At 39.4% G+C, this 26,562-nt stretch overlaps 1 protein-coding gene across 7 annotated transcripts in view; it reads left to right on the top strand.

Moving 5' to 3' along the window:
- Positions 1–26,562, top strand: part of FEZ2 (fasciculation and elongation protein zeta 2) — a 48,270-nt gene that overhangs the window by 10,624 nt on the left and 11,084 nt on the right. For all 7 annotated transcript variants that reach the window (XR_004257201.1, XR_004257200.1, XM_032239298.1 and 4 more), the window contains 3 exons: positions 5,904–6,020; positions 7,936–8,077; positions 10,773–11,041. Coding sequence is in view for 5 of the 7 variants with exons in the window: in XM_032239298.1 (XP_032095189.1) it covers positions 5,904–6,020; positions 7,936–8,077; positions 10,773–11,041 (528 nt within the window). In the remaining 2 variants the exon portion in view is untranslated. The remainder of the gene's footprint in view (positions 1–5,903; positions 6,021–7,935; positions 8,078–10,772; positions 11,042–26,562) is intronic.

Here is a 26,562-nt window from a genome sequence, read left to right as displayed (position 1 = left end):
TGGAAAAAAAACCCCACAATAAAATAACAACACAACAATAAAAAATAATAAAAATGAAAAACCAATACAACAACTATAAACCATTTACCTTGTTTAGGTATTATAAGTAATTTACATGTAATTTAAAGCTTACAGGAGGATATGCACAGGTTATATGCAAATACTACCCCATTTTATATAAGTGACTTGAGCATCAGCAGATTTTGATGTTGGGGCATCCTGGAACCAATTTCCCATGGATACTGAAGGATTGGCTGTACATCTTATATTGTTCTTAGATTGCATATTGGGAAGAAGCTCCCTTTTGTTGTCTTTTGAATGTCATTTTCAATGCCAGGGTAATGACATCGCCAAGATAATGATTAGTAGTGACGTAGAGTTTACTGCTAGTATTGACATTAAAAAGCCTTAGCTGGAAGAACTCAGCATATGAAAGTGAACACGTCATCATTCACTTATCACCTCTCTGTTGTGATATAACTATTCTGGTTGATGAATAGATTTGAAATTAGAAGTCTGTTTCCCAGGAAGGATTAGTACACATTGAGTTCCCGAAAAACAAATGGACAACAAGGACTATGTAAGAAGCCACCACATCATTCTATTACACAGTATATAATTAAACCTTTTTTTTTAACCTGGAAAGTTATTGTATTTACCATTGCCACCTGGGTGATCTATTCTTTCCATGACTAAGCTGTATAAAATTTACCTTTTGAAAGCATTCTTTTTTTTTTTTTAAAAACAGAGTCTCACTCTGTTGCCCAGGGTGGAGTGCAGTGGAACAATCTCGGGTCACTACAACCTCCACCTCCTGGGTTCAAACAGTTCTCCTTCCTCAGCCCCGCAAGTAGCTGGGATTACATGCCCAGCTAATTGTTTTGTATTTTTAGTAAGATGGGGTTTCACCATGTTGACCAGGCTGGTTTTGAATTCCTGACCTCATGATCTGCCCACCTTCACCTCCCAAAGTGCTGGGATTACAGACATAAGCCACCACGCCTGGCCAAAAGCATTCTTTAGATTATTTCACTTAAAAAACAAAGTCTATAGAAAATTGTTTTTGACAAAAGAATTTTTTTTGCATTAAAACAAGAAAAACATTCAGGAAAACTAGTTTGCTAGATTGCAGTTTTAAATTTTTCTTTGATTGAAGATTAAGGTGGCACGCTTCTGAATTTGATAGGTCTTTTTTAGAGTAGGGCAACTGGTATCTTTCAAATTCTTACATGGGCACATTTTTTCCATTTGATGTATCTTCAGTTTTATACAGGGAAACAGTACCACCAGGTCTGTATCTAACCATGGCATAGGAAGGAGCGATGGGAATGCTTGGCAAAGAGAAGACACATTTATGCCGAATGGGAGAGTGAATAATGATACCCATGACAGCCAGAGCTAATTTGCAAAGCTTGAAAGGTATTCCAGCTCTTAGCATATGCCATCTCTGTGGGGAATGGACTTGGCTCTCTCTCTGGAAAGATGATCTGGGATCATTTCTGTTGTCATGGAAATTTATAATAGTTTACTGGTATTGCTCATGTGTTTTGGTCATAAACCTATTTTAAATCTGGTGCCATTCTTGAATATGCTTATATGATAAAATTCTTCTCATTCATTTCAGCTTAAGAACATCTTCTGTGCTGTACTTTTCCTTCCATGTGCATTTCCTTGGTGACAGGGACTTTTGTGTGCATCTTTATACCTTTAAGAGCAGAAATAAGAAATAAAAAATAAGATAATAATGTCTTCCATAGAAGTAATTTGATTGATTGATTGATTGATAGATTGAGAGAGTGTCTTCCTGTGTTGCCCAGCCTGGAGTACAGTGGCACCATCATAGCTTACTGCAGCCTCCAACTCCCAGGCTTAAACAATCTTCCCACTCCAGGCTCCTGAGTAGCTAGGACTACACATGAGCAGTGCCATGCCTGGCTAATTTTAAGAAAAAATATTTTTGTAGAGACAAGGTCTTACTGTGTTTCTCAGGCTGTTCTTGCTTTCCTGACCTCAAGAGATTCTTCCATCTTATCCTCCCAAAGTGTTGGTATTACAGGTGTGAGCTGTGGCAACCTAGGCTTCCTTAGGAGTAATTGTTTTCTTTTTTTTTTTGAGACGTGGTCTGGCTCTGTTGCCCAGGCTGGGGTGCAGTGGCGCCTTCTCGGCTCACTGCAACTTCGGCTTCCTGTGCTCAAGCAATTCTCCTACCTCAGCCTCCCAGATAGCTGGGACTACAGATGTACGCCATTACTCCTGGCTAATTTTTTGTATTTTTTGTAGAGATGTAATTTCATCATGTTGCTGAGGCTGGTCTCAAACTCCTGAGCTCAAACAATCTACCGGCCTCAGCCTCCCAAAGTGCTGGGATTATAGGCATGAGCCACTGTGCCAGCCTGGATTAATTTTAAAATTAAAACTTTTAGTATTTATAAGCCAGAAGGGGAAAAATAAAACAGAACTATTGTCCCCAAGCTGCGACACAGCAAGAGTGACTGGGAAGGGGGTTTGGAGTGTTCGAAGTGGAAGGATGGATGAAGCTAATCGGTAGGTCTACTCTGTGCCAGTGACACACCCTTGAAATCACATTGTGCCACTTTTTCATGTTCTATGATTTTGAAATCATACATCCCCTCTCATCAAGGGCCTAGTTTCTTGATCTATCTTCTTCTTTTAAAAATTAAATTATTGAAGGGACAGCTCTCATAGTTTAAAAAGTAAATTAGAGCTATAGGACTTAAATGGCAGTCTCTGCTCCACTTACCTCATCCTTGATTTCTCCTTACCAGAGGTAACTGGCCACTTTAAATTATATCAGCTATTTCTTCTAGCAGATAACATGCTCATGCCATTTTACTTGATATTATTTTCTCAATTTTAGGCTTTATTTATTTACTTTCCACCCAGAGGGTGAAGGTTTAGCTCTCTTACTGCCCTTTGCCAACCTCTGACACCAGACCTTCCCAAAAACTTCCCTTCCCCCATCTTCCCTGTATAATTACATCAACATGTGGGTTGAATTGATCTTCATCATTTATATTTACTATTTAAATGTGTATAGTTGACCCATTTTGATATATTATGTTTAAATTTTCTCTTTTTCTACTTAGGTTTTTTCTTAGGATAATAACTGCCTTTTTGTGATTTATTTAGTTTATAATTAGCTGACCAATTCAGCCTCAGTAGAGCCAGAGAACTCATTCAGCAAATGGACTACACTAGGCAATCTATCGAGTCCTCCTGCTCCCCCTCCCCACCCTCCTCTCTCTCTTCTCCATGATCTCTGCGGTAACAATTCTAATCTGAGTGGCTGCTCTCTAGTTTAGCTTTACAGTCATCATTCTGGGATTTTCACTTTATGATCATGATGAGAATTCTCTTTGCCTGTTGCTTGCTATTAGACCACATATCTTTTTTCTTTTTCATTTTCCTCCTGGTAGCTTTTTGAGAAAGGGCACATGAGAGGTAAATTTTTTGAGAACTTGTATGTCTGAAACTCTCTTTTTCCTAAGCCCCTGCCTACTTGTTTTTTAGCTGGATATAAGATTCTAGGATGGAATTTCTCCCAGCCTGGAAATTACATTGATTATTTTGTAGCATCTATTATTGCTATTGAGAATTCACATGACATTTTGATTCCTGATCCTGTTAATATAATGTGCTTTTTTTTTTTTTTTTCTCCCTGGAAGGTTTTATATTCTTTTTTCCACAGTGTTCTGAGTTCATGATGTTGTGTTGAAGGCCATGGCCAGGCCTTTGCTAGGCTGATGGTGCAGTGAGAAATAAAATAAGAAGGGATGTCGTCACTGTGCAACAGCCTGGAGTTGCGCTTTGGGGTGTGGGTGGACCCTGCAGTGCCGATGGGCCTTCTACCTGCCTAATGTTGCAAAGTCGACATGCCAGTGCTTGTTTCCTTGGCTCTTCTCACCTGCATGTTTCTTACTCTGTAGTTTGCGTTCACCTGCTGTCCCCAGATGCTCATGTTATACAGAACTAGGGAAGCAGTAGCTCCACTCCATTTGTCCTCAGCTTTAGATATATATCCTCTGCTTGGATAAATAAAATTATTTTGCCAGGCAAAATTTTATCATTTTAGTTATATACTATGTAATAGAATGACATGATGGCTTCTTATATAATCCTTGTTGCACAGTTATTCTTAGGAAACTCAGTGTGTGCTAATCCTTCCTGAGGAATAGAGTTCTTTTTTTTTTTTTTTTTTTTTTAGGCGGAGTCTCATACCGTTGCCCTAGCTGGAGTGCAGTGGCGTGATCTTGGCTCACTGTAACCTCCGCCTCTTGGGTTCAAGTGATTCTCCTGCCTCAGCCTCCCAAGTAGCTGGGATTGAAGGCACCTGCCACCATGCCCAGCTAGTTACTTTTATTTTTAATAGAGACAGGGTTTCACTATGTTGGCCAGGCTGGTCTCAAACTCCTGACCTCTTGATCCGCCCACCTTGGCCTCCCAAAGTGCTGGGATTACAGGCATGAGCCACCGCACCTGGCCTGGGGAATAGAGTTCTAATTTCAGTTCCATTCAACACCGGAATGGTCATGCCATGACAGATAGGTAGATGATAGACAGAAGTTCACTTGTTCATTTCAATCTGCTGAGGTTTTTCAGGCAAGGTTTTTACAGTCAGTACTGGTGCTAAACTCTAAGTCATTATTAAGGGGGCTGTTTATGTCGGTATGGGCAGGGTTAAGGGAAGCTAACTAGGCATGATGCAGTCTCCCAGGGCTGGCAACAGAAACTGGTACTTTAGCAGTCCTGGGCATGAATAGGTAAGGACAGGGAGAGATTACCAGAAACTGTTGAGATTGGCTGTGTGGGAGAGGTCTGCTAACCAGAGCGATGGCTTTTGGTGAAGAGCCATAGTCAACAAGTGACCGTCTGACAGGGAGGAAGACAGCAGAATACACGCGCAGCCCTCACCATCCCACCCTCTAGTCTCCCAGTGTCTGCCAGTGGGTTTAACCCATCTGGAAGCCAGACAGCAAGAACATCCTTTGATGTCCTCCGTAAAGGTGATCCTCTTGGAGCACAGAGCAGGGTGGAAGATGGTTGTGAGGTGAGAGGTGAATTGCCAGCTCAGTTAGGTTTAAAGAGGTTCTTGGAACCTAGGGTTATTATTTTTTTTTTAAGAAGAAATATGTGGGCTGGGCACAGTGGCTCATGCCTGTAATCCCAGCACTTTGGGAGGCCAAGGTGAGTGGATTGCCTGAGGTCAAGAGTTCTAGACCAACCTGACCAACATTGTGAAACCTCGTTTCTACTACAAATACAAAAAAATTAGCCGGACATGGTGGCAGCCGCCTGTAATCCCAGCTACATGAGAGGCCGAGGCAGGAAAATTACTTGAACCTGGGAAGTGGAGGTTGCATTGAGCTGAGATAGCACCACTGCACTCTAGCCTGGGGAACGGCGCGAGACTCCGTCTCAAAAAAAAAAAAAAGATATTAGCAGTTAGTTTCCAAGTAACTTTTATGTTTTCTTTTGAATTTTAACATCTATCAATCTTATTGTTTGTTGCCAAACTTGCTCCTATTCTCCCTTCTACTCACAGTAATTCTCTATGACTTGCTAACGAATACCATATTTTTTTCTGCATATCTGTCAGCTTTTATAGCAGTTTTCCCCATGGAAAAAAATAGCAGAGTTTGTATCTATCTCAGGCAATAGGGGATGTATGCAGCATCTTAGCAATTTCATATTTATTATACATTCTTCTCATTTCTGTTCCAGATGAACATGTACTCACTGCTTGTGAGTGATTGTAATAATTTCTCCCCCTCAAGGGAAAGCTCTCAGTAGATGCTTTTCCCTGCAGCCTCCTTTACTCAGAGCTGTTAACTTTGTTTTGATCAGGATGTCCTGCGTTTAATGGTGGGCATTTTTGTTTTTAGGTAAGTGACAGTTTGCTCTTTGATGCGTCAGATGACGAGGAGCTGAGAGAGCAGCTGGATATGCACTCAATCATTGTCTCCTGTGTGAATGATGAACCCCTCTTCACAGCAGACCAGGTATAGAGGAGATACTCATCAGCGCAAGGAAAGGAGACTCCAGAGCTGGAAAACGGCTTCTTATTATGACACTAAATAATGGCTGTTGGTTTACTTATCTTTCCTATTTTTTCTGGTTATACAGGCTTAATAGTTAACTCTTCCACAGAGAAAAGTAATGTCATCTGAAGCAGAAGGGATTATGTTAGTTGGGAAGATTTCCAACATAGGCATTGTTGAAGTGTATAGCAAGTTACCAAGGAAGGGTTATTGCTTAACCTCAAACCAGAAAAATATTGTGAATTTCCTTATTTCTTTAGATTTACCCAAATATGGAAAAACTGTGAAGTATCTGTGTAGAAATTATTTAGTATCTTTAAAACCCTGGGTAAAAAGCATTAGCATGTGTTAAAGTACATATTGTGTGTCCCAGAAAGAAGTGAGCATTATTCCTGTGGAACGCTCTAATAAGGTCAACCCCGTATTCACTTAAAACCAGTTGAATCAGCTTTCTCATTTTCTGAATGCTCTTCCCACCTCTGTTGTATTGTTGAAATGTGATGCCAGAACTTCTTCCTGAAATAAAATGTTCCATGGCTACTTGGACTGTGAATTCTACCATACTCTATTTTTAGGCTGGAAAGATGAGGTCAGTAAGGAGATATATTATGGCAAGCTTGGGAGGAGGACATTAAAAATTTACATTAAAATTGTGTTATTTGGATGCTCCTTAGTCATATTTGTGGTTGAATTGTTCTAGGCCTGGAAAGAATGCAGTGCTTAAAAAAGCAAGGTAATAGTAGGTTGGAGGGCTGTTTTGAGGTAGAGGGTGATCTCGGGATAGACATGACCTTGTGACTTTGTTGTCCCCTCACTGACCTGCCTAATTCCTTAAACTGTCTCTCCCTGTTTTTAAGAGTTAGAATAACAGACTCTGTAGGAGCCTTGAGTGGCTCATTGTGTCATATTATATTGCCTGTTTTGGAGACTCTTCTTATAATTAACATAATCCCGTCTCCTTCAGATTTACCTTTGTTTTTCCTTGGTGGAAATGTTACCTGTTAAGCTTGTTAATTCATAAAGCATGGTAAATATGCTCAGGATGTTTTGCTCCTTCATTTGATTGTATTTAATTTTTTTTTTTTAACTTTAGATCCTTCTTTTCTAACTATTGAGTAATTTTCCTGGCTTTCCTTTACATTTTGCTGAATTCTATATACTTCTCAACTTTTAGAATCTGGAACAGGCAAGATACTGTCTTAAGATTTGAGCAGCACTGCACTAGACAATAGATCATTGTTTAAAGGCAAATGTATTTCTGAAGTTTTTATGCTTTTTGTAGCATTTTTCTCTTTAGACTTTTTAAGTAATTTAAAAATATCCCTTTATTTTTCACTGAATTAATATATACTATTCTTTTCCTACTGTTAAAAGAATATTTTGCTGTCGTAAAGGTAATTTCTTGTTTACATATAGTTTTTTGTGCTATTGTATTTTCTAAATTTTATGTTAGAATTTTTGATGAAATACCTTTACATTGAGGACTTGCATGTCTGTGGTAAATTTTCTGTTATTTGCTTTCTTATAATGATTACTTTATGATCTGGTTCTGGCATGTCTGAAGTAAATTATCATGTGTTTGTGGCACCATTTCTTAGAATTTACAAGACCTGGGAGGGCCAACTGAATCATGATGGACATAGTAAATCAAATTATATTTAGGTTTGTGTTTAGTATATCGTAATTTTTTCTTGATAAACCATGTTTGCTCCTATAATCAAAATTTTGATTATTCAGAACACTCACTCCTGAAAACCATTGGTTAATGGAGAATTTAGTGCATTTCTACTCTGGGTGCCTTAGGTGAATGCCATGTTCCAGATAGATCATTTTCCTTTTGTATATTTGATTAACAGTTGTATGTATGTTTTCAAAGGTTATTGAAGAAATTGAAGAAATGATGCAGGAATCACCGGACCCAGAAGATGATGAAACCCCTACACAGTCAGATCGGCTTTCAATGCTTTCCCAGGAAATTCAAACTCTTAAGAGGTCTAGTACCAGCAGTTATGAAGAGAGTAAGGGAGTCTGCTTAAATAAATGATGTCTGTGCTTTTTGTCTATATCAAATGTATAGTGTGATCTTCTCTAGAAAGCTTTGATTTCAGCCTCCTTCTGTTTGTGTCTATGTCCAAATTTCCTCTTTTCCTTTTTTGAGATCGAGTTTTGCTCTTTTGCTCAGGATGGAGTGAAGTGGCGTGATCTCGGCTCAATGCAACCTCTGCCCCTGGGTTCAAGCGATTCTTCTGCCTCAGCCTCTTGAGTAGCTAGGATTACAGGTGCCTGCCACCATGCCCAGCTAATTTTTGTATTTTTGGTAGCGCCGGGGTTTCACCATCTTGGCCAGGTTGGTCCCTAACTCCTGACCTCATGATCTGCCCACCTCTGCCTCCCAAAGTGCTGGGATTACAGGCGTGAGCCACCACGCCTGGCCCCAAATTTCCTCGTATAAGGACAGCAATCATATTGGATTCTGTCCTAATGACCTTATTTTAACATGATTACCTCTTTAAAGACCATATCTCCAAATACTGTAACATTCTGAGGTACTAGGGGTTGGAACACATGAATTTTGCAGAGGACACAATTGAGTCTCTAACAAACCTCATCATATTTGAAGTGTAGAATCAATATTCAGTAATTATTTGTCAAACGTAATTCCTGTCTATATAAATGGTCTTGTGTGTTACTATGAAGAATTTTGGGAACCATGGATCTGTTTGACATATATGAGAATAATGAACTCTAGAAACTCTACAGTTGATTTCTGAATAACTAACCAGCCTGTGAAAAGCCTGAGGCTAGTTGGAAGGTAGTCTTCAAATCATTGCCATACGACTGGTCTCCTCCTTGAATAGGCAGTGATGGGATCTATGTCTGCTCAACCTGTATTGTCACCTAGTTTTATCTTTATGGCATGCCCAGTCTGAAGCTTAGTTACCTATAGACCTTTGGATTTTATGGCTTCAACATATGGACAGTCAGACAGACTGAATTCTTGCAGATGGTCTGATTTGACCACACTGCTGTAGATATAAGCTAAACAGTGTTGGGATCCTGACTTCCAAATGCAGTCCCGATACCTGGTTCAGACAGTAAAATCTGTATTGGTTTGCTAGTGCTGCCAGAACAAAGTACCACAGACTGGGTGGCTTAAACAACAGGAATTTATATTCTTGCAGTCCTGTAGGCCAGAAGTCTGAGATCAAGGTGTTGGCAGGTTTGCTTTTTTTTCCAGAGGTCTCTCTCCTTGACATGCAGATGGCTGCCTTCTCTGTGTGTCTTCACGTGGTCTTTCTTCTGTGTCCTGATCACCCCATTTTATGAGAATACCGGTCATACTGGGTTAGGGTGCATCCTGATGTCTTCATTTATCCTTAATTTACCTCTTTAAAGACCCCATGTCCACATTCTGAGGTCCCGTGGGCTGGGACTTTAACAGTGTCCTGTCTCTCACAGGAGAAGTGCTGACAGAAGCCTGGAAGGGGTTTCAGGGAATATTGTTCCCTTTTGCCTTCCCAGTTGTATTAGTCCAAGAAAGAAACAGCTGAAACCGCGTAATTTATGCAAGGAAGTTTAATTTGCTAACTGTTCTGCGGCTGTACAGGAAGCCTGGCAGCATCTGCTTCTGGAGAGGCCTCAGGGAACTTTTACTCAGGGTGGGAGGCAAAGCTGGAGCAGGTGTCTTCTCACAGCTGAAGCAGGAGGAAGGGGGCGGGGGAGGTGCCACATACTTTTAAACAACCAGGTCTCATGAGAACTCTGTCATGAGAACAGCACCAGGGGGATGATACTAAACCATTAGAAATTGCCCTCATGACTGGGTGTGGTGGCTCATGCCTGTAATCCCAGCACTTTTGGAGGCTGAGGCAGGTAGATTATGAGATCAGGAGATCGAGACCATCTTGGCCAACATGGCAAAACCCCATCTCTACTAAAAATACAAAAATTAGCTAGGTGTGGTGGCATGCACTTGTAGTCCCAGCTACTGGGGAGGCTGAGGCAGGAGAATCTCTTGAACCTTGGAGGTGGAGGTTACAGTGAGCTGAGATTGCACCATTGCACTCCAGCCTGGGTGACAGAGTGAGACTCCATCTCAAAAAAAAGATAAATAAATTGCCCTCATGATCCAATCACCTCCAACCCCTACCTCCAACATTGAGGATTATATTTTCAACAGATTTGGGTGGGGACACAGATGCAAGCCATATCACCAATTTCTACAAAATTCACAGATTGGGGTATATGTAATTAAATATGTATTTAGTTTAATTCTTTCAGATGAACTTCTTTCCTTTTCAGAGGTATCTCAGAACCCTGCCGAACGGCTTGCAGTTTTTGCTCAGCAGGTGGTTTCTGTACTTTCCCTCTGCTTTTGTGTTTGTTCTTTTCCTTGTACAAGCTTTCACAGTCTTGGCTGAAGTACTCTTCCTGGAATGATTGATTTGCACAAGTAAAAGCTTTTGTTAGACTTTCTTCCCAGCAAGCTGAGAAGTGACTCACCTGCCCACTTACCTCTACTCAGACCTGCCCTCCAGAAATTTAGAATTCTGAGAAGATCACAGATAGCCAATTTAATTGCTTGGAATATGATTTTTGTTCTTTGACATTTATTTCATGGGTATTTATTTAGCCATTGCTAGTGACTACTCTGTTTTGTGTCCTTGAAACGTTTTTGTCTTCATATCAGCTGTATTTTATTTTTGGTCCTAGGAGTAAAAAGGCTCTCAGTGTCTGAGTTAAATGAACTCCTGGAAGAGATTGAGACTGCCATTAAGGAGTACTCGGAGGAGCTGGTGCAGCAGTTGGCCTTACGAGATGAACTGGAGTTTGAAAAGGAAGTGAAAAACAGCTTTATTTCTGTTCTTATTGAAGTGCAAAACAAACAGAAAGAGCACAAAGAAACAGCAAAAAAGAAAAAGAAACTAAAAAATGGCAGCTCTCAAAATGGGAAGAATGAGAGAAGTCATATGCCTGGCACAGTAAGTAATGTTTTGCAGGAGGCGTCGAACACTGGAAGCAGGTTCTGTGGTAGTCCCGGCCTCCGGGCCTGGTGGCAGGTGCGACAGGTTGTACATAGGCAGGAGCGTTGCACTTCTAATCAGAGCCCAGTGGGATTTTATTCCAGAATACCATTGTGCTCAGCTTCCTCAGAAGGTCTTTTTCTTGACTAGGGTGAACTGGTTATCTGAATAGTACTGAAATATTTAGGAGGAAAATAAATGGAAGGAAGAGGGCTGAAAAAGGAGACTGTCTTGAAGAACAGAAGCTTTAGCAAGTGACTGTTTTTACTACATCAAAATGTGAATAGTGGTTATTTATATTTGGCAAGTAGTTTTTTTTTCTTATTTCTGCTGAACTCATGAGTTGTGTGATAAGAAATTAAAAGGGGTTTTATTTAGAGGTAGCAGAACTCTGCTCAAGGCACAGATTGATTTGTAAACAGATTCCTTCTGGTTTTTCAGCGAGGTTGGAATACGAGAAGGTAAGTGACATCAGCCATTTGGCCTAGTATTTGGGAGACCAGAATATTACTGACTAATGAAAACAAGTTTAGAACATCTGAAACTTGTTTGACCCTGTGATGACATTTTTTTTTTCTGCTTTTTAAATTTTTCTTAAGTAGTCCTATAGACTTTAACCACTTGATTGAACTTCATTATAAACATTAACTGTTAATTCTATGAAATGCATTTCCTTATTGATCTTCTGGCTATGTCATTGTTCTGTAATCAGTTGAAGTCTTGTATATTCCCACCTTGATTTTGTTCGTGTGTGAAGAATTGTTGGTTTTATTTTTAGAGTATAATGGTTGGGTAAAGGGATCTCTTTTTCTAAATGGAACCTCTCTTTTAATTTGTGCTATCAATAACATAGTCTTACAAATCCTAAACTAGCTACTGTGGCTTGTAATAATATGAATTCTGTCTTTAATAAAGTCTGATTCATTTTTCTAAAGACTACTTACTAGAGAAATAGATCTTATTAACTAGATGCTGATGGAATTCTAGAAATACAGTTCTAGGATATACGGCCACCAGTGAGCAGTTGAGAACAAAGAGAGTCTTAACCGTGTAGCTAATTTATTATGCTGTTATTAGCCTATGAAAACATCCATTTTTTTTAGTGTAATGTTCATTTGTATCTATTTAGAAAGGACATCGCTTATACATTAACTTTGAAAAAAGTTCTCAGATAGCTATTATTTTTAAGAAATGGCAGTATTGACTGAATAGGTGTTTATTTAGTCATTCCTAGTGAGTACTCTGAAAAAAAAAAAAAAAAAAAACAACAACCCACATTTGTTAGAATATACAATCCTAGAAAACTAGCTTTAAAATAGGAGGGACACTATTTTGCACTTACATCTCATGTTTTTAAAACTGGTACCCTTTAAATTGCCCTGTTATATAAGTGGGATTAAATAAAATGCTTAGTTAAAAAGTCACAGCTTGGTTGGTAATTTCTGCCTATTTGCTTTTAGGGATTACATGTAAATCCTCCATTTATTGCTGTTAACACTTGGCTGAGAAAAGTAAATTTATCCCTAGAGGTGTTTAAAGGCTTCTTTTTGTAACTCCCATGTAAAAAGGGTTAGAGTAAATCCATTGTGTAATTTTACATGGTATTTATATTGAGAAATGGATTTGGCAAGGCAACAGTTAGGTCTTACTTCAGTCTTCATTGGTCTCGAAATGATTCATAGTAACAGTAATATTTTTCACAACAGTTGAACTTTTGAAGTTGCATCTTCAAAAGTTGCGTGATTTACGATTTGTATCAAAATTTTTAATCAGGTCAGTAATGGCATGGCTAAGCTTGCGGTACCAGTTTCCTGTATGCTTTTAAAGCCTAAAATGCGGCCGGGCGCTATGGCTCACACCTGTAATCCCAGCAGTTTGGGAGGCCAAGGTGGGCAGATCATCTGTGGTCAGGAGTTCGAGATCAACCTGGCCAACATGGTGAAACCCCATCTCTACTAAAAAATACAAAACTTAGCTGTGCGTGGTGGTGTGTGCCTGTAATCCCAGCTACTTGGAAGCCTGAGGCATGAGAATCACTTGAACTTGGGAGGCAGAGGTTGCAGTGAGCTATCACGCCTGGGTGACAGAATGAGACTCTGTCTCAAAAAATAAAAATAAAAAAAGCCTAAAATGCCAGGGAAAGACTATCCTATCTGTGACACAAGTAGCCTGAAAGCATGATTCTGAAAATAGTGGTAGGTTGCTCAAAAGAAACCCAAAGTGCAGTGGCCAGTTGGATAAACAGATTCCAGGAGCTTTTACCAAACATTTTATGTCACATGCAGTTTGGCAAGACCTGGTCTCTATGAGTTTGCTATGTCAGTGATAGTAATTATATCAGTGATAGTAATTCCTAAAAAATGGTGACCTCCTTAGAGTTGTCATGTGTTATCTGTTTTTCCAGTAACATCAGTCACTTTTTTTCCTACCTAAGATATTTTTGTTTTCTTAGCAGGACTTGGAGTTTTTCGTTAAGTATGGAATAGCTTCCTTCTGTTTTTCCTCATGTGTGTTTCACTGAAGCAGTACATCAATTTGCAGTTGGCATACCACTTTATCCAAAATTGTTACCTTGTTCTCTTTGGTCCAAAGATTCTCTAATGAAGTATTAGGGTGAGTAGAGAGCAGAGTTAAACTTCGTAGGTGTTGATTTTGGAGCCACATTAAATATTTGTTACGGTGAAAAAAAAATAGAGGGCATAGAGATGCTGTTTAGAGCATTAGAAAATTTCATTAGATCATGAAAATATGTGAAATATTACAGAAAATATTTTCTTATAAAAGTGAAATATTGATTTGAGTTTTAGGTTTAAAATAACCATAATGCTTTACATGGGGTAAGATGAAACAACATTCATTCATTCAGCAGGTATTTGTGGAGCGCCTCCTGTGCCAAGTGTTCTTCAAGATACAGTGGGCAGGATGGCTCATGACGGTCATTCTAGCACTTTGAGAGGCTGAGGTGGGAGGATCCCTTGAGCCCAGGAGTTTGAGACCAGATTGGGCAATATAGTGAGACCTTGTCTTTACAAAATAAAAATTGTAAAATTAGCCAGCTGTGGTGGCGTGCACCTGTAGTCCCAACTACTTGGGAGTCCGAGGTGGGGGGATTGCTTGAGCCCGGGAGGTTGAGGCTGCAGAGAGCCATGGTCACATCACTCCACTGCAGCCAGACCCTGTCTCAGAAAGAAAAACAAAAGACACAGTGGTGAATAGAATAGACAAGGCCCATCTCATGCCTTCCTGGAGCTTATATTCTAATGAGGGAGAAAGGCAATAAACAAGGAAAAGAATGAATAGATGATGGAATTTTAGTTAGTAAATAAAGGCCATGAAGAAAACCAAAGGCTGTGTGAAGCAGTAGATAGCAGTGCTATTGGGAAGCTGTTTTGGAGAGTGTCACTACATCACTGCTTCTCCTCATTGACAAGGGAAGCTGCCTAGTCCCTTTCCAGTTCTTAGTTTGGAGGGGAGATCAGCGGTGTGGACCTCTTTGGAAAATGCAACTCAGGAGAGTGGAAGGCTTTATATTTCCTCTCTTTTTTTCTGCAACATCTGGAGGAGCAGAGGTTGGGAGTTAGAGAGTGGTTAAAGGGCACTGTCCGTTTATCACTGTGGTGACCTACATGTATTTCTTTGTACTGACCATGCTGCTGTAAGTAATGCTTCTGTATATTCAACGCCTTTTTTCTGGAATCAAATTCCTTACCTGCTTCTCCTGTCCACTTGGGGGATGTTTTTTTTTTTTTCACTCATCCTTCAAAATCATGGCCAAGCATTGTCTTCCTTTCTTAGAACCTTCCTTGATGACTCTCCGATGCAGAGTTGACTACTCTCTCTTTCTTTGGGGGTTAGTATTATTCCTCTTTATTATTTCTATTATCACTGCCATATCAGATTGCAATTTTTTGTTTTCATGCCTATTTTATTTCCCTAAGGATAAGAAATTTAACTTTACTTCCTTGGTATCCTTAGATCCAACCTTAGGTACCTAATATATGTCTGCTGAATGAAGGAATAAACGAAAGATAAACTTGCAAAATGTATGTTTCTATCTTGGACCTTTCTGCCAGGCGTCATACCCATGAACGATGAATAGAATATTGACTAAGAGCTTTGGCTTAAGAGCTGTGTTTGAATCTTGGTCCTGCCAATGTATACAGATGGCTTTGAATTTTGGAGAGATTAAATGAAATAATGTATGTAAGATAAGCAAAATCCATTAGTAAATGCTAACTATTACGTATGTCCAACTGCTTACTTGGATATCTTGTAGGAGTGTGAAATTTACACTATTAAACCAAAGTTGTCATTCTAAAATTGAATTATTTTCTTTTTTCTTTTGGTTAGTGAAACTAATTTATCCGTTCACTGAAACCAGTAGAATTTCCAAGACAAAGAATATACATTTAAATGGCTTTAAATGACCAGCTTTCCAAATTATTCTGTAGCAATGTAGCCTAGTAAGAGTGTAAGAATGACCATTTTCCCACACCTCCCACCAACAGTGGATATTATGAGCTTTTAAAAATACACTGATTACATAGGCAAACAGTGGGTTTGATCTGTTGATCATTTGTATTCTTTTATGAGTTGCCTATTATTTTTATATGCCTATTATGAGATAGTTTCATGTTTATTTGTGAGGATACACATACTTTTGATATTGACGTACCACACCGTGTTGTAATCATTGGCTTAAACCTCTCTTCTGACAGAGTGCAAGCTCCTGAAAGGCTCATTCATACTGCTTTCCCAGCGCCTCACCTACTTTCTTGTTCTTTGCACATCATTTAATGCATGTTTGTTGAATTGAAACTTCAGTGTAAAGGAGATTGAATCCCAGAGGACTTAGATTTGTAGTATTGAATTACTGTTGTTCGATTGGGGATTTTTATTGGGGGAGCCAGGCTTCTGTTACATCAAACATTCACAGGTCATTGAATTTCAGTGGCAGTTCTCATGAATACAAGAATACGTTGAACAACACCAGGTTATATTGTAATTTAGTAGTTGCTGTTCATCTAGTGTTATCTGAAGTTGTATGGCCATTATGGCCTACCTGCTTAGCATCATAACTTAGTAAATTTATATGTTTGAAAATGGAATACTTACTCTCTGAACATCTAGTAATAAATCTTTGAATTGAATGTCACATGTAAGGTTGCTTATGCTAAATCTTATTGAGAAGATAGGAATCGATTGTCTTTTCTGTTTGCCATAATCCCATCGAACTTTCAAGAGAGAATTTCTAGTGTGTTACACTCACCACCATCAAAAACGCATGACCGTCTCAGTCAACTCTGAAAAAGCTTATACTGAAAACTTTTGGGATATTAGCAATCAGTGACTAATGGTAGTGGAGAAAAGAAAAAACTGCAAAAAGAATCACATTACCCTAATTTATTGCTTTGGGGGTTAGGGAGAGAATTGCTTAAGGACAGGGGAGAGCTAGGGTTTAGATGATATATACTCTTTCTTGTATATATTTTCTTTCACAGATACATTGCTCCATTTTTGTGACTCAGCTCACGTTATAATATGACTGATAGCCTTTATTTGGGGCTTCTGTTTAAAAGAACATGGACCTGGCCTTTTCCCCCCTTTCTTTTTAATTTGGAATTTTTTTTTTTTTTTTTTGAGTCGGAGTTTCACTCTTGTTACCCAGGCTGGAGTGCAATGGCACGATCTCGGCTCACCGCAACCTCCGCCTCCTGGGTTCAGGCAATTCTCCTGCCTCAGCCTCCTGAGTAGCTGGGATTACAGGCATGTGCCACCATGCCCAGCTAATTTTTTGTATTTTTAGTAGAGACGGGGTTTCACCATTTTGACTAGGATGGTCTCGATCTCTTGACCTCGTGATCCACCCGCCTTGGCCTCCCAAAGTGCTGGGATTACAGGCGTGAGCCACCACGCCCGGCCAATTTGGAATTTTTAACAGCATATTTGCTCAGATGACTTAGACCAGGGATTGTCAAGGCAGACTACCGTCCTAAGTCTAAATCAGCCCTTCACCTGTTTTACAAATAAAGTTTTACTGGAACACAGTTGTGTTCATTCATTTGTATATCATCTGTAGCAACTTTGGCTGTATAGACAGAGTTGAGTGGTTGTCACAGAGGCTGTGTGGCCCACAGAACCTAAAATAATTAACGTCTGGCTCTTTACAGAAAGTTTGCTGATCTCTGATTTAGACTTAGTAAAATTAAAACGTAGAAAAAAAAAGTTATGAACTCCAGTTAAGTGAGTTTGCAGAGATAAAAAGAGTACTATAATGTGTCTAAAATTTGTATTTAAAAGGTTGCCTGGTTTTATCTTGAGAGTATGTTGAGTTGTTCCTTTTCTTGGGGCTGCCTCAGCAGCAGCCTGAGTTTTGCCCACAGACAGGGATACTTTGACCCGCCAATCTCCAAGCTACTTGGGGCAGCTTCTTACCTGACAGCAAACCTCTGGTGCCGTTTGTGTCTGAATCCTGGTAGCTAGATGAAGAGAGCTAGCAGGTAGACCAGTGTTCTCTAGATATGGAGCAAACAAAGAAAAAAAATGTTGGCAGTTCCTTGGGGATACTGTATTATACATAGTGATAAAATGTGGTTTTAAAAGGAGGTTAGAGGAGAAGTGAAAAAGGCACTGAGTTTTTTTCCCTTTATCTTTTTTTTTTTTTTTTTTTTGAGATGGAGTCTCACTCAGCTGCCCAGGCTGGAGTGCAGTGGCGTGATCTTGGCTCACTGCAACCTCTGCCTCTCGAGTTCAAGCAATTCTCCTGCCTCAGCCTCCTGAGTAGCTATGATTGCAGGCGTGGGCCACCACACTCTGCTAATTTTTAAATTTTTTTTTTAGTAGAGATGGGGTTTTAACATATTGGCCAGGCTCGTCTCAAACTTCTGACCTCAGGTGATCCGCCCACCTTGGCCTCCCAAAGTGCTGGGATTACAGGAGTGAGCCACCATGCCCAGCCTTTTTTCCCTTTAAGTAGTGGTGCTTGAGAGAATAAATTCTACCTGATATACGTTCTTTTTTTTTTTTTTTTTTTGAGACAGAGTCTTGCTCCGTTTCCCAGACTGGCGTGCAGTGGTGCCATCTTGGCCCACTGCTGCCTCTGCCTCCTGGGTTTAAGTGATTCTCCTGCCTTAGCCTCCAGTGTAGCTGGGATTACAAGCGTGTGCCACCATGCCTGACTAATTTTTGTATTTTAGTGGAGACAGGGTTTCACCATGTTGGTCTGGCTAGTCTTGAACTCTTGGCCTCAAGCGATCTGCCTACCTCTGCCTTCCAAAGTGCTGGGATTACAGGTGTGAGCAATTGCACCCAGCTCAGATATATATTCTTGAATGTTAATACTGACACATTTTAACAATAATTTGTTGGTGATATTTGATAGTATCTTGCTGCATTTTCTTTAGTGCAAAGTGTTAACTAAAAATTACTGTTAGCATGATGGAAGGTCATTGTAGGGTAGAGAGAAACTTGAATGTATACTATTTTAATAATTCAAACCTATGAATTATGAATCATTTTAGATAATGGAACAAATTTACGAAAGACAATGTTACCTAGAAAACTATATGTCATCGTCAGTTTTTGATAGATTTTTATCATCTACTCCTTGTTTTCTGCAGTGGTTTTTGGTGGTGGGCTGGTAATGGTGAACTTTCATGACCCAGCAGTTAATGTAGTAAAAATCAGGAGTCCATTCTTGGCCTCTTTATGTCTTGGAGAGATCATTGTTAATATAAACAAGTTCACATAAAAGCTGTAATATGCCAGGAAATTGTATTCTTATTGTATACAATCTGTATACATCATGTTTCATGATGATCTTCCGTTCAGTCATGGACTGCATATAGATAGATGACAGTGTCAGGATAATAATGCTGTATTTTTCCTGTACTTTTTCTATGTTTAGCTACATTTAGATACACAGATACTTACCATTGTGTTACCATTGTCTACATGATTCAGTACAGTAACAGGCTGTACAGGTGTGTAGCCTAGGAGCAGTAGGCTATACCACACAAGGCAGGTATGTAGTAGGCTATACAATTCTGTAGGTTTGTGTAAGTACACTCTATGATGGTTTATACAATGACAAAGTTGCCTGACTCATTTCTTAGAACGTATCCTCATTTTTAAGCAACAGAGTTGTATTTAGAGTATTTATAAGTTTCAGGAAGGAATTTATAACATTGCTAAGAACAATTATTCTAGTTTTAGTGGCTTTGAAAATGTTTGGCAATAATTAATTTAGTGTCCATATTAATATTAAATTACATACAATTTTAAAAAGATCTTCAAATATAAAAATTAAATTAATCCTAATTTTGGAGAGCTTTGTGTTATATTTTTTCTGCCATAAAAATAAACTCACATAATAGGAGTTTAATATTGAAGATATTCAAGTATATATCTGCTTTGGTATAATGTATATTTTCTAAGTTACTTAGATCTGTTTTTTTGAAAAATAATTTTAGGTAGAATTTGCTTTTATAACTGCTTTGTAATTCACATTAAAATTATTTGAAGTGTTAAAACAAGGTATTACTTTTACATCTTAAATAATACCTTGGCTGGGTGTGATGGCTCATACCTGTAATCCCAGCACTTTGGGAGGCCGAGGCAGACAGATCACAAGGTCAAGAGATCGAGACCATCCTAGCCAACATGGTGAAACCGTGTCTCTACTAAAAATATAAAAATTAGCTGGGAATGGTGGCATGCTCCTGTAGTCCCAGGTACTTGGGAGGCTCAGGCAGGAGAATCACTGAACCTGGGAGGTGGAGGTTGCAGTGAACCAAGATTGCACCACTGTACCCCAGACTGGCGACAGAGTGAGACTCTTGTCTCAAAAAAAATCTCTCTCTCTCTCTCTTTCTCTTCTCTCTTAAATATTTGAATATTTTTACTCTGTAAATTTTTTATACTTGTTTCCTCATGTTTTATGTTTTGATTATTTTAACTTATTAAAAATTAAAAGTACTGTTGTATAAATTAATGTTTGAAAATCATATTCAAGCTATTGAAACTGATGTGATTTATGAGGAACAATAATTATGTTTTAATTTTGTTTTTTTTTTTGAACCTCTTGAGTTTAAAGAATATTAGTGAAATAAGAGTAGATTAAAATAGTAAGAAATAGGTGAAAAGCATTCTTGAATTGCTTTTTCCAACCTTTTTTCTGACATTGAGCTTTGATATTGAAATTTTTAAATGATTTCCTGGCTGATTAGAAATCTGTACCAGTCGGTGCCAGGTGAGGCTGAGAAAAAAGTTTGGTAGCAGGAATAGCGTAAATTTGCTGGGCCCTTTGTTTGTCTTGCTTTTCCCTGTCTTGGATCTTGCTTTCTGTGAAATTGGTTGAACTGGTAAATATGCTGTGTGTAGAATAAGCTGATATGTTTAGGATGCCAAAGAAGAACTAACAGACTACATCACTGTATCTGATTCTTTTTGCTTTTATGTAGCATAGTGTTCTCTAGCTCTTTTCTTTTTATTGTTCAGAAAGACTGAATTAGATATCTAAGTGTTAACTTGTTTTCTGTTTAGGCTTTTTGGCTGATTCTATATTTCATGATAGATAGTCATGTCTCTTCCTTATGTTGTTTTCAGTTCTTTCAGCTAGGAACTATAATCAGGGATTTATTATTTCTCAGCTACAATTTTATTTATATTAGAAGAACTTGAAATGCTGTTTTTGCTGTTCTGGAGAAAAGTAGAAATGTGTGGCTATTTCTCTTTGGGAGTTGTATCTAAAATATTAGTCTAGCCTTTTTGCTTTAAGGAATTATAGCCAGTACTTTTTTGAATATTTGTATTTGCTGAGCAGTTTACTAGGTACTTGCATGGATTATTTCATGTAACTTTTACAACAACCTTATAAAGGTATTATTGTTATTATTTCCATTTCATAAATGAGTAAACAAAAGTTTAACAGAGCCTTAGCTCACAGAACCAGCATGCATTGGAATGAGGATGTGGAGTTATATAGAGGTGGGTGGAAGGATCCTTGGATTGAATTTTCCTCTTCTGAGCTTTGCAAGCATGTTTTTAAATGGGCTTGGGGGATCTTAGGCCCATTTCTTTGTCTTTCAGATTTTTGTGAATTTTAAAAAATCTATATCCTATTTATACATTTTGCTCATGGTTTTGTCTGAGAAAAAGTTTCCAGATAAGGGCTGATTTTGAGACTTTTAATACATACTTAGACTAGGGAAGGAAACAACCACGAGGCAGTTGTGATATTCTTGTTGTTGAAGCTGTGTGTTGAATGCCGTCTTCCTCTGTCCTTGCCACGTTACTTTGGCATTTGTCAGTAGTGAGGGCAACAATAAAGTAAATACTGTAATGCTTAATCATTTTCCTTCTCATAAATAGGGTCCTATCAAAAATTCCATTCCGAGAGGGGGCGTTTTATAGCACTTTTAACTCCTTCCTAAAGATGTAGTGGGAAATGGATGAATCAATTACAAAATACCTTTAGACTCAGAATTCTCCCCAGCTCTTCACTTTGAATTTGAACATTTGGATTCTTTATTTCAAACTTGGAAATGGTAGATTAAATGGAGGGAGGATTGGGTTTTCTGACATACCTAATTATTGCAGTTATTTAAATTAAACTGTAACAAATCTTTTTTTTCTTTTCTTTTAAAAAATTATTTATGTAGTAACACATCTTTAGTGTCCTTCATTTCATTCAGCATTCATAAACCTGAGACTTAGTTCTGTTGGCGCTTTGACATGTCTGTGGTACTTTAACCTTGAGAAATGTTAACAAAGAAATGCTTCCCTCCCTTCCCATACTTTCTCTCCCTCCCTCTCGGTCTCCCTCCTCCCCTAGCCCTTCTGTCTCTCCCTCTCCTGTCCTCCTACTTATAAAATTTAAGCATAGAGAAAGTCTTCCCTCTGGCCCAGTTAAGCACCATAAGCACCTAATAATACCGCATCTGCTCTCAAAGTTGTAAATGTAGTGTTTCTAAATGAGGTGACGTTTACTAAAAAGTAAATTTAATCTGCCTCTGAGGTTTTATCTTTTTAAAATTCATTTTGCCTTCCAAAGGGTATATTATTTTTTGGAATTTACAGGGCAGCTGTAAAACAGAATGCACAGTGTGCTCGACACAGCTCGTTTCCCATTTCTTCCTGGTCTCACTGCCCTGGTCTCTCTTTCCCTTTATTCTTCTAGTTCATTTATCTTCTACTTGCTACTTTTTGAGTATTCCAGGGGTTTGATATTTCTTAGTCACTCCATTGTTTTATAAACCATGCCAACAAGATTATTTCATTAATCTTGTGTTAAATTCCTAGACTAGATTCTTCATGGACTTTTCCAGAACTCCGTTGTTCACTTTTCTGACAAATAACTTCATGTTCTGTCATGTCATCTTTATTCTGTTCACACTCAACTTATTTTGGCTTTTTGTTTTCTTTCTCTCCTGCAAGAAGTCAAGACATCTCATGATATGGTGAAAAGATCACAGGCTCGAAGGCTTTTGGGATCTGGTATTAGGAGTGTCACAACTTTAGCTTACGAGATGCTTATAAGTGCCTGCTATGGCCCAGGTACTATGCAAGCTTCGGGGAGGGAGAGATGCTTAAGACCTGGTCTCTCCCTTTAGAACGTAATCATTTCCTCATTAGAAAATGAAGCCATTGAACTCTGAATATATCATCTGGCTGTGCAGTTCTGCCATTCTGGAGCACTCATTTAGTTCTATAGTGTGTGTGTGTGTGTGTGTGTGTGTGTGTGTGTGTGTGTCTATGCATATGTATGTGTTTTTAATTTGCTTTCTTAAAAATATTGGATCTTTTTGGCTGAATTCATAGATTCATAGGATTTACAAATAAGGAGACATTTAAAGTTAATATTATTTAATCCTCTGTTTTACAGGTGAGGAAACAACAGGCCTTAGCAGTTAAGTGACTGTCCTTCTGTACCACAATTAGTGCCAAAGCTGGGAAAGAACCCAGATCTCCGATTTCTAATTCACCACTTTTCTGTCCAAGTTGACTCTTCAAAAATTTTCTGATTCTAGGACTTTTGCCCTAGATGTGATTCCTGGTTTTATGCAAAAATCTGGAAATATCCCACTGGTATTGGTAATAATTGCTGTAGCATTTTGCAGGTTAAGTCACTGAGTATCAGTCAGATGCCTCTTACATACTGAAGTCTGATTTTTGCTTTTTGGAGCATATGAAAGGAGTATGTGACATTTTCTGTGTCCGTAAGGATTTTGAGAACTGAGTTGAATTTATGAAAAATTAACCTAACCAGAATTTTCATTTTTCTTTATTGTTTCTCTTTAGATCTTGTGCCCTCCCTGTTAAAAATATCTTGATTACTTTTATTATACTACTATTAGGCAAACATTAATTTATCCACAGTTGTGTCCCCGGCATGGGTGTTAAGGATGTAGAGTCAGTTTCAGCTTTTCCGGGATGTGTTGCCCATGGGGTGCAGATCAAGATGATGAACCATCCAATGAGCTTTAGTGCAGTGATTCTCAACCAGCCAGTTTTGCCCCCCACGGGACATGAGTCAATGTCTGGAAACCTTTGTTGTTGTCACAACTGGGCAGGGTGGGGAAGGATGGGAGTGGTACTGCTGGCATCCTGGGGCACAGAGACTAGAGGTGCTGGTAGAGATCCCGCCCCACTGCACTGACCCCTGTGATAAGAAGGGTCTGACCAGAAATGTCAGTAGTGCCAATGCTGAGAAACCTAGGTATAGCGTGTGATAATTGCTGTATTCAAAACAACTACCACGTTTTTAGTGTTTTCTGAGCCTGGCTCTGTTCTGTGGTCAAGGTGTGCATATATTACTATTGCTCCTAGCTAGGTTTAGGAGTCTCGGAAGGCTGAGTTGCACCCTAAGGTCAGGTAGAAGGTGGTGTGTGCCACCACTTGGAGGTAACAGTTAGGGACATCTGGGGAAATGCAGGCTGCTCACGATGGTGAAAGCTAGAAGGTGGGGGAGCAAGAAACTCAAGAAGAGGCTACGGAAGTTGGAGAGTGGAAGCTGGAAATGGATGGCAGTGTACAATATTCTGAGGCACTTGGTTTTTGTTTAAAGGCTGTAGAACACCAAAAATGGGTTTTAGGTTGGGTGGTTACATGTTTGGGTTTGTCTTTTTTGGAAGAGTTCTTCAGTAGTTTTAAGGGGAACTAATTGGCAGGAGGCAACTGGAGATAAGTTGATTAGGAGGCCATTGCAGCCATTTCATGTAAGGATTGAGCCAGGAGAGTGAGAGTAGGTTTGGAAATATAGTTGAATTTCAGAGTTATTGATGAGGTTGAATGTTTAGGGCACCGAAGAAGGAAGGAGTTAGGATCAGGTCATTGATTATTGACTAGGGCAAGCATGGATAAAGCACATATGCCCCTTCCCCAAAGTGAGGTATGTAAGTCTTGTCAGCAGTAACTGCTTGTAGCTTCAAGCCCAGCAAATGGGGGGATGTCTGTCTTTTCCGTCAGCTCTGGACAAAACCTATGGTCTGAAAGTTAAGCCAGCCGTTGCAACACATGGGCACACAATGGAGGAGAGAAGACAGGGTTTCCGCAATAAAATCTTATTAAAAGGAGGAGAGAATGGACATACTCCATAGATACTGCATTCCATCCTGTTGAATGAGAATTGCAAGACTCCTGCACGCTAACTGTGGCGTGAACTCCGAGGTTGGCCAGGTTACTGCTTTTGGTTTTGTTCTTTGCAAAGATCTCCATTGTCCATTGTCCTTTGTGGCTCCTCTGGGATGGGTGTCTAAGTCATATTTCAGCTCAGGTGTCACCTCCTCAGGAGAGCTTTTCTTTGACTTCCGGGAAGAAAGCAGGCATCCAGTTTTTAAGCACCTTGTTGGAGCTAGGGACAGGGCATGTGTAAGTTATCTGCAGCATTCAGTTCATTTATGTGTTGCACTTTTTGTGCCCCCTTATGCTGGAATGTAAGGTCAGGAGTTGAGGAGGGGCCGTGGCTGATGTGTTCACTCTGAATCTCTAATATCTGGAATGGTATTTCGGTATATTTTTTGAAAGAATGAGGAAATGAATGAGAGAATAAAATGCTGAAGGAGGACCCGGTTTTTAAAATTTTTTTGGTCTGTCTTTTGGTGGGGAAGAGGACGTTTAATTCAGTTTCGGATATGAGTTTTAGAAATATTAATACTAAATATAGACAGGAACATAGGCTTGTCAATAGGCCATTAAGCATGCAATAGGTACAGCTGTCCAATTGGCTGTTAAACATGCAAAGTGAAGCTCAGGGAAATTTACGGTAAAGATTGCTAACATTTACTGATCTTTGCCATGTGCCAGTCTCTGTTCTTAGCACTTTAGTGGTCTTAGTAAAGTGGAGCTATCAATTTATGGAAGCAGAAACTGAAGCTATTGAGTAGTAATGTCCAGAGGGGATGCATGAGAATTAAATAAGCAGAGAATCCAGAGGCACAGTGGTATCTAAAAGGTGAGTCAAGAAACAGGCACAAGATCCTGGGAAACACTTGTGTTTAACAGACAAAAGAAGAAAGTGGCCCCTCTTTGAAGAAGCAACTAGACAGCGGGAGGGTTGGGTGAGGGAAACCTGGGAGAGTGTGGGGTCTCTGAATCCAGGGAAGCGGTTCAGGGAGGAGGGATTCCCGGATGTCTCAGAGATCTGAAAAGTGGCTGTGGTCTTCCACATCAAAGAAATGATGCTGTGAAGAGGTGTTTCAGGAAACTCTGGGGAGAGGAAATAGGTTGAGGGTTTGAGAATTTCAGGTTGCAGTCGGGAAGGGGCTAGCAGAGAGGGAGAGTTTGAAAATGTGTTGGAGGGAGAACATTGGTGCTGCGTGACTTCTGGGGGCTGAGAGTTGATGCACTGGAGCTTTTGGTGGAAGGATGTTCTCAGACATAGCTTTTAGTTTTATTTATTTATTTTCCTGTAGAACCTTCTGATTTCCTTGTTCTGTAATTTTCCAACGGATCAAGAGGCAATAGAACTGTACAGGCTGCACGTTGCTTCCCTGGTTCACTGCCAGTGAAAAGGCTGGGGACAGTAGGGCCTTGTCGGCTGCAGCCACTGACTCAGCAGCCATCAGCACAAGGACAGAGGTTCTGCTGCGTTCCTTACTTTACCTTCTTTCACTGGCATCAGCTGTTAGTTTTGCGTTTTTCCAAGTTACCTTGACTTCCTTCCCATAGCTGCATTTTCACTAATTTCCCCTCAGCCTAGAAATCTGGTGGCACAAAAGCCGTCCTTCACAAGTGGTCAGGCTCTCAGCAGTTGAGATGACTCAGTAATATCTGCAACCATACATTTAATAAGGAAAATCTAAATTATATATGTCTCTGATGAAATTGAAACTGCATCAACTTTTGTTTTTTTCTAGTGACAGGAATTGGCTTTCAGATTGGAAAGGTAGAGCTGGTGTTTTTAGAATGTGCCGTCCAAATATAAAGTGCATCTCAGTTTCCAGATATGTGGATTCTGAAACTTCTTATCTTGCTTTAGA

Source organism: Sapajus apella, unplaced genomic scaffold (assembly GCF_009761245.1).
Source record: "Sapajus apella isolate SASKATOON/1434 unplaced genomic scaffold, GSC_monkey_1.0 scaffold44, whole genome shotgun sequence".
NCBI lineage: Eukaryota > Metazoa > Chordata > Mammalia > Primates > Cebidae > Sapajus > Sapajus apella.
Note: the sequence above shows the minus strand (reverse complement) of the source record. Positions and strands in the feature narration are given on the sequence as shown.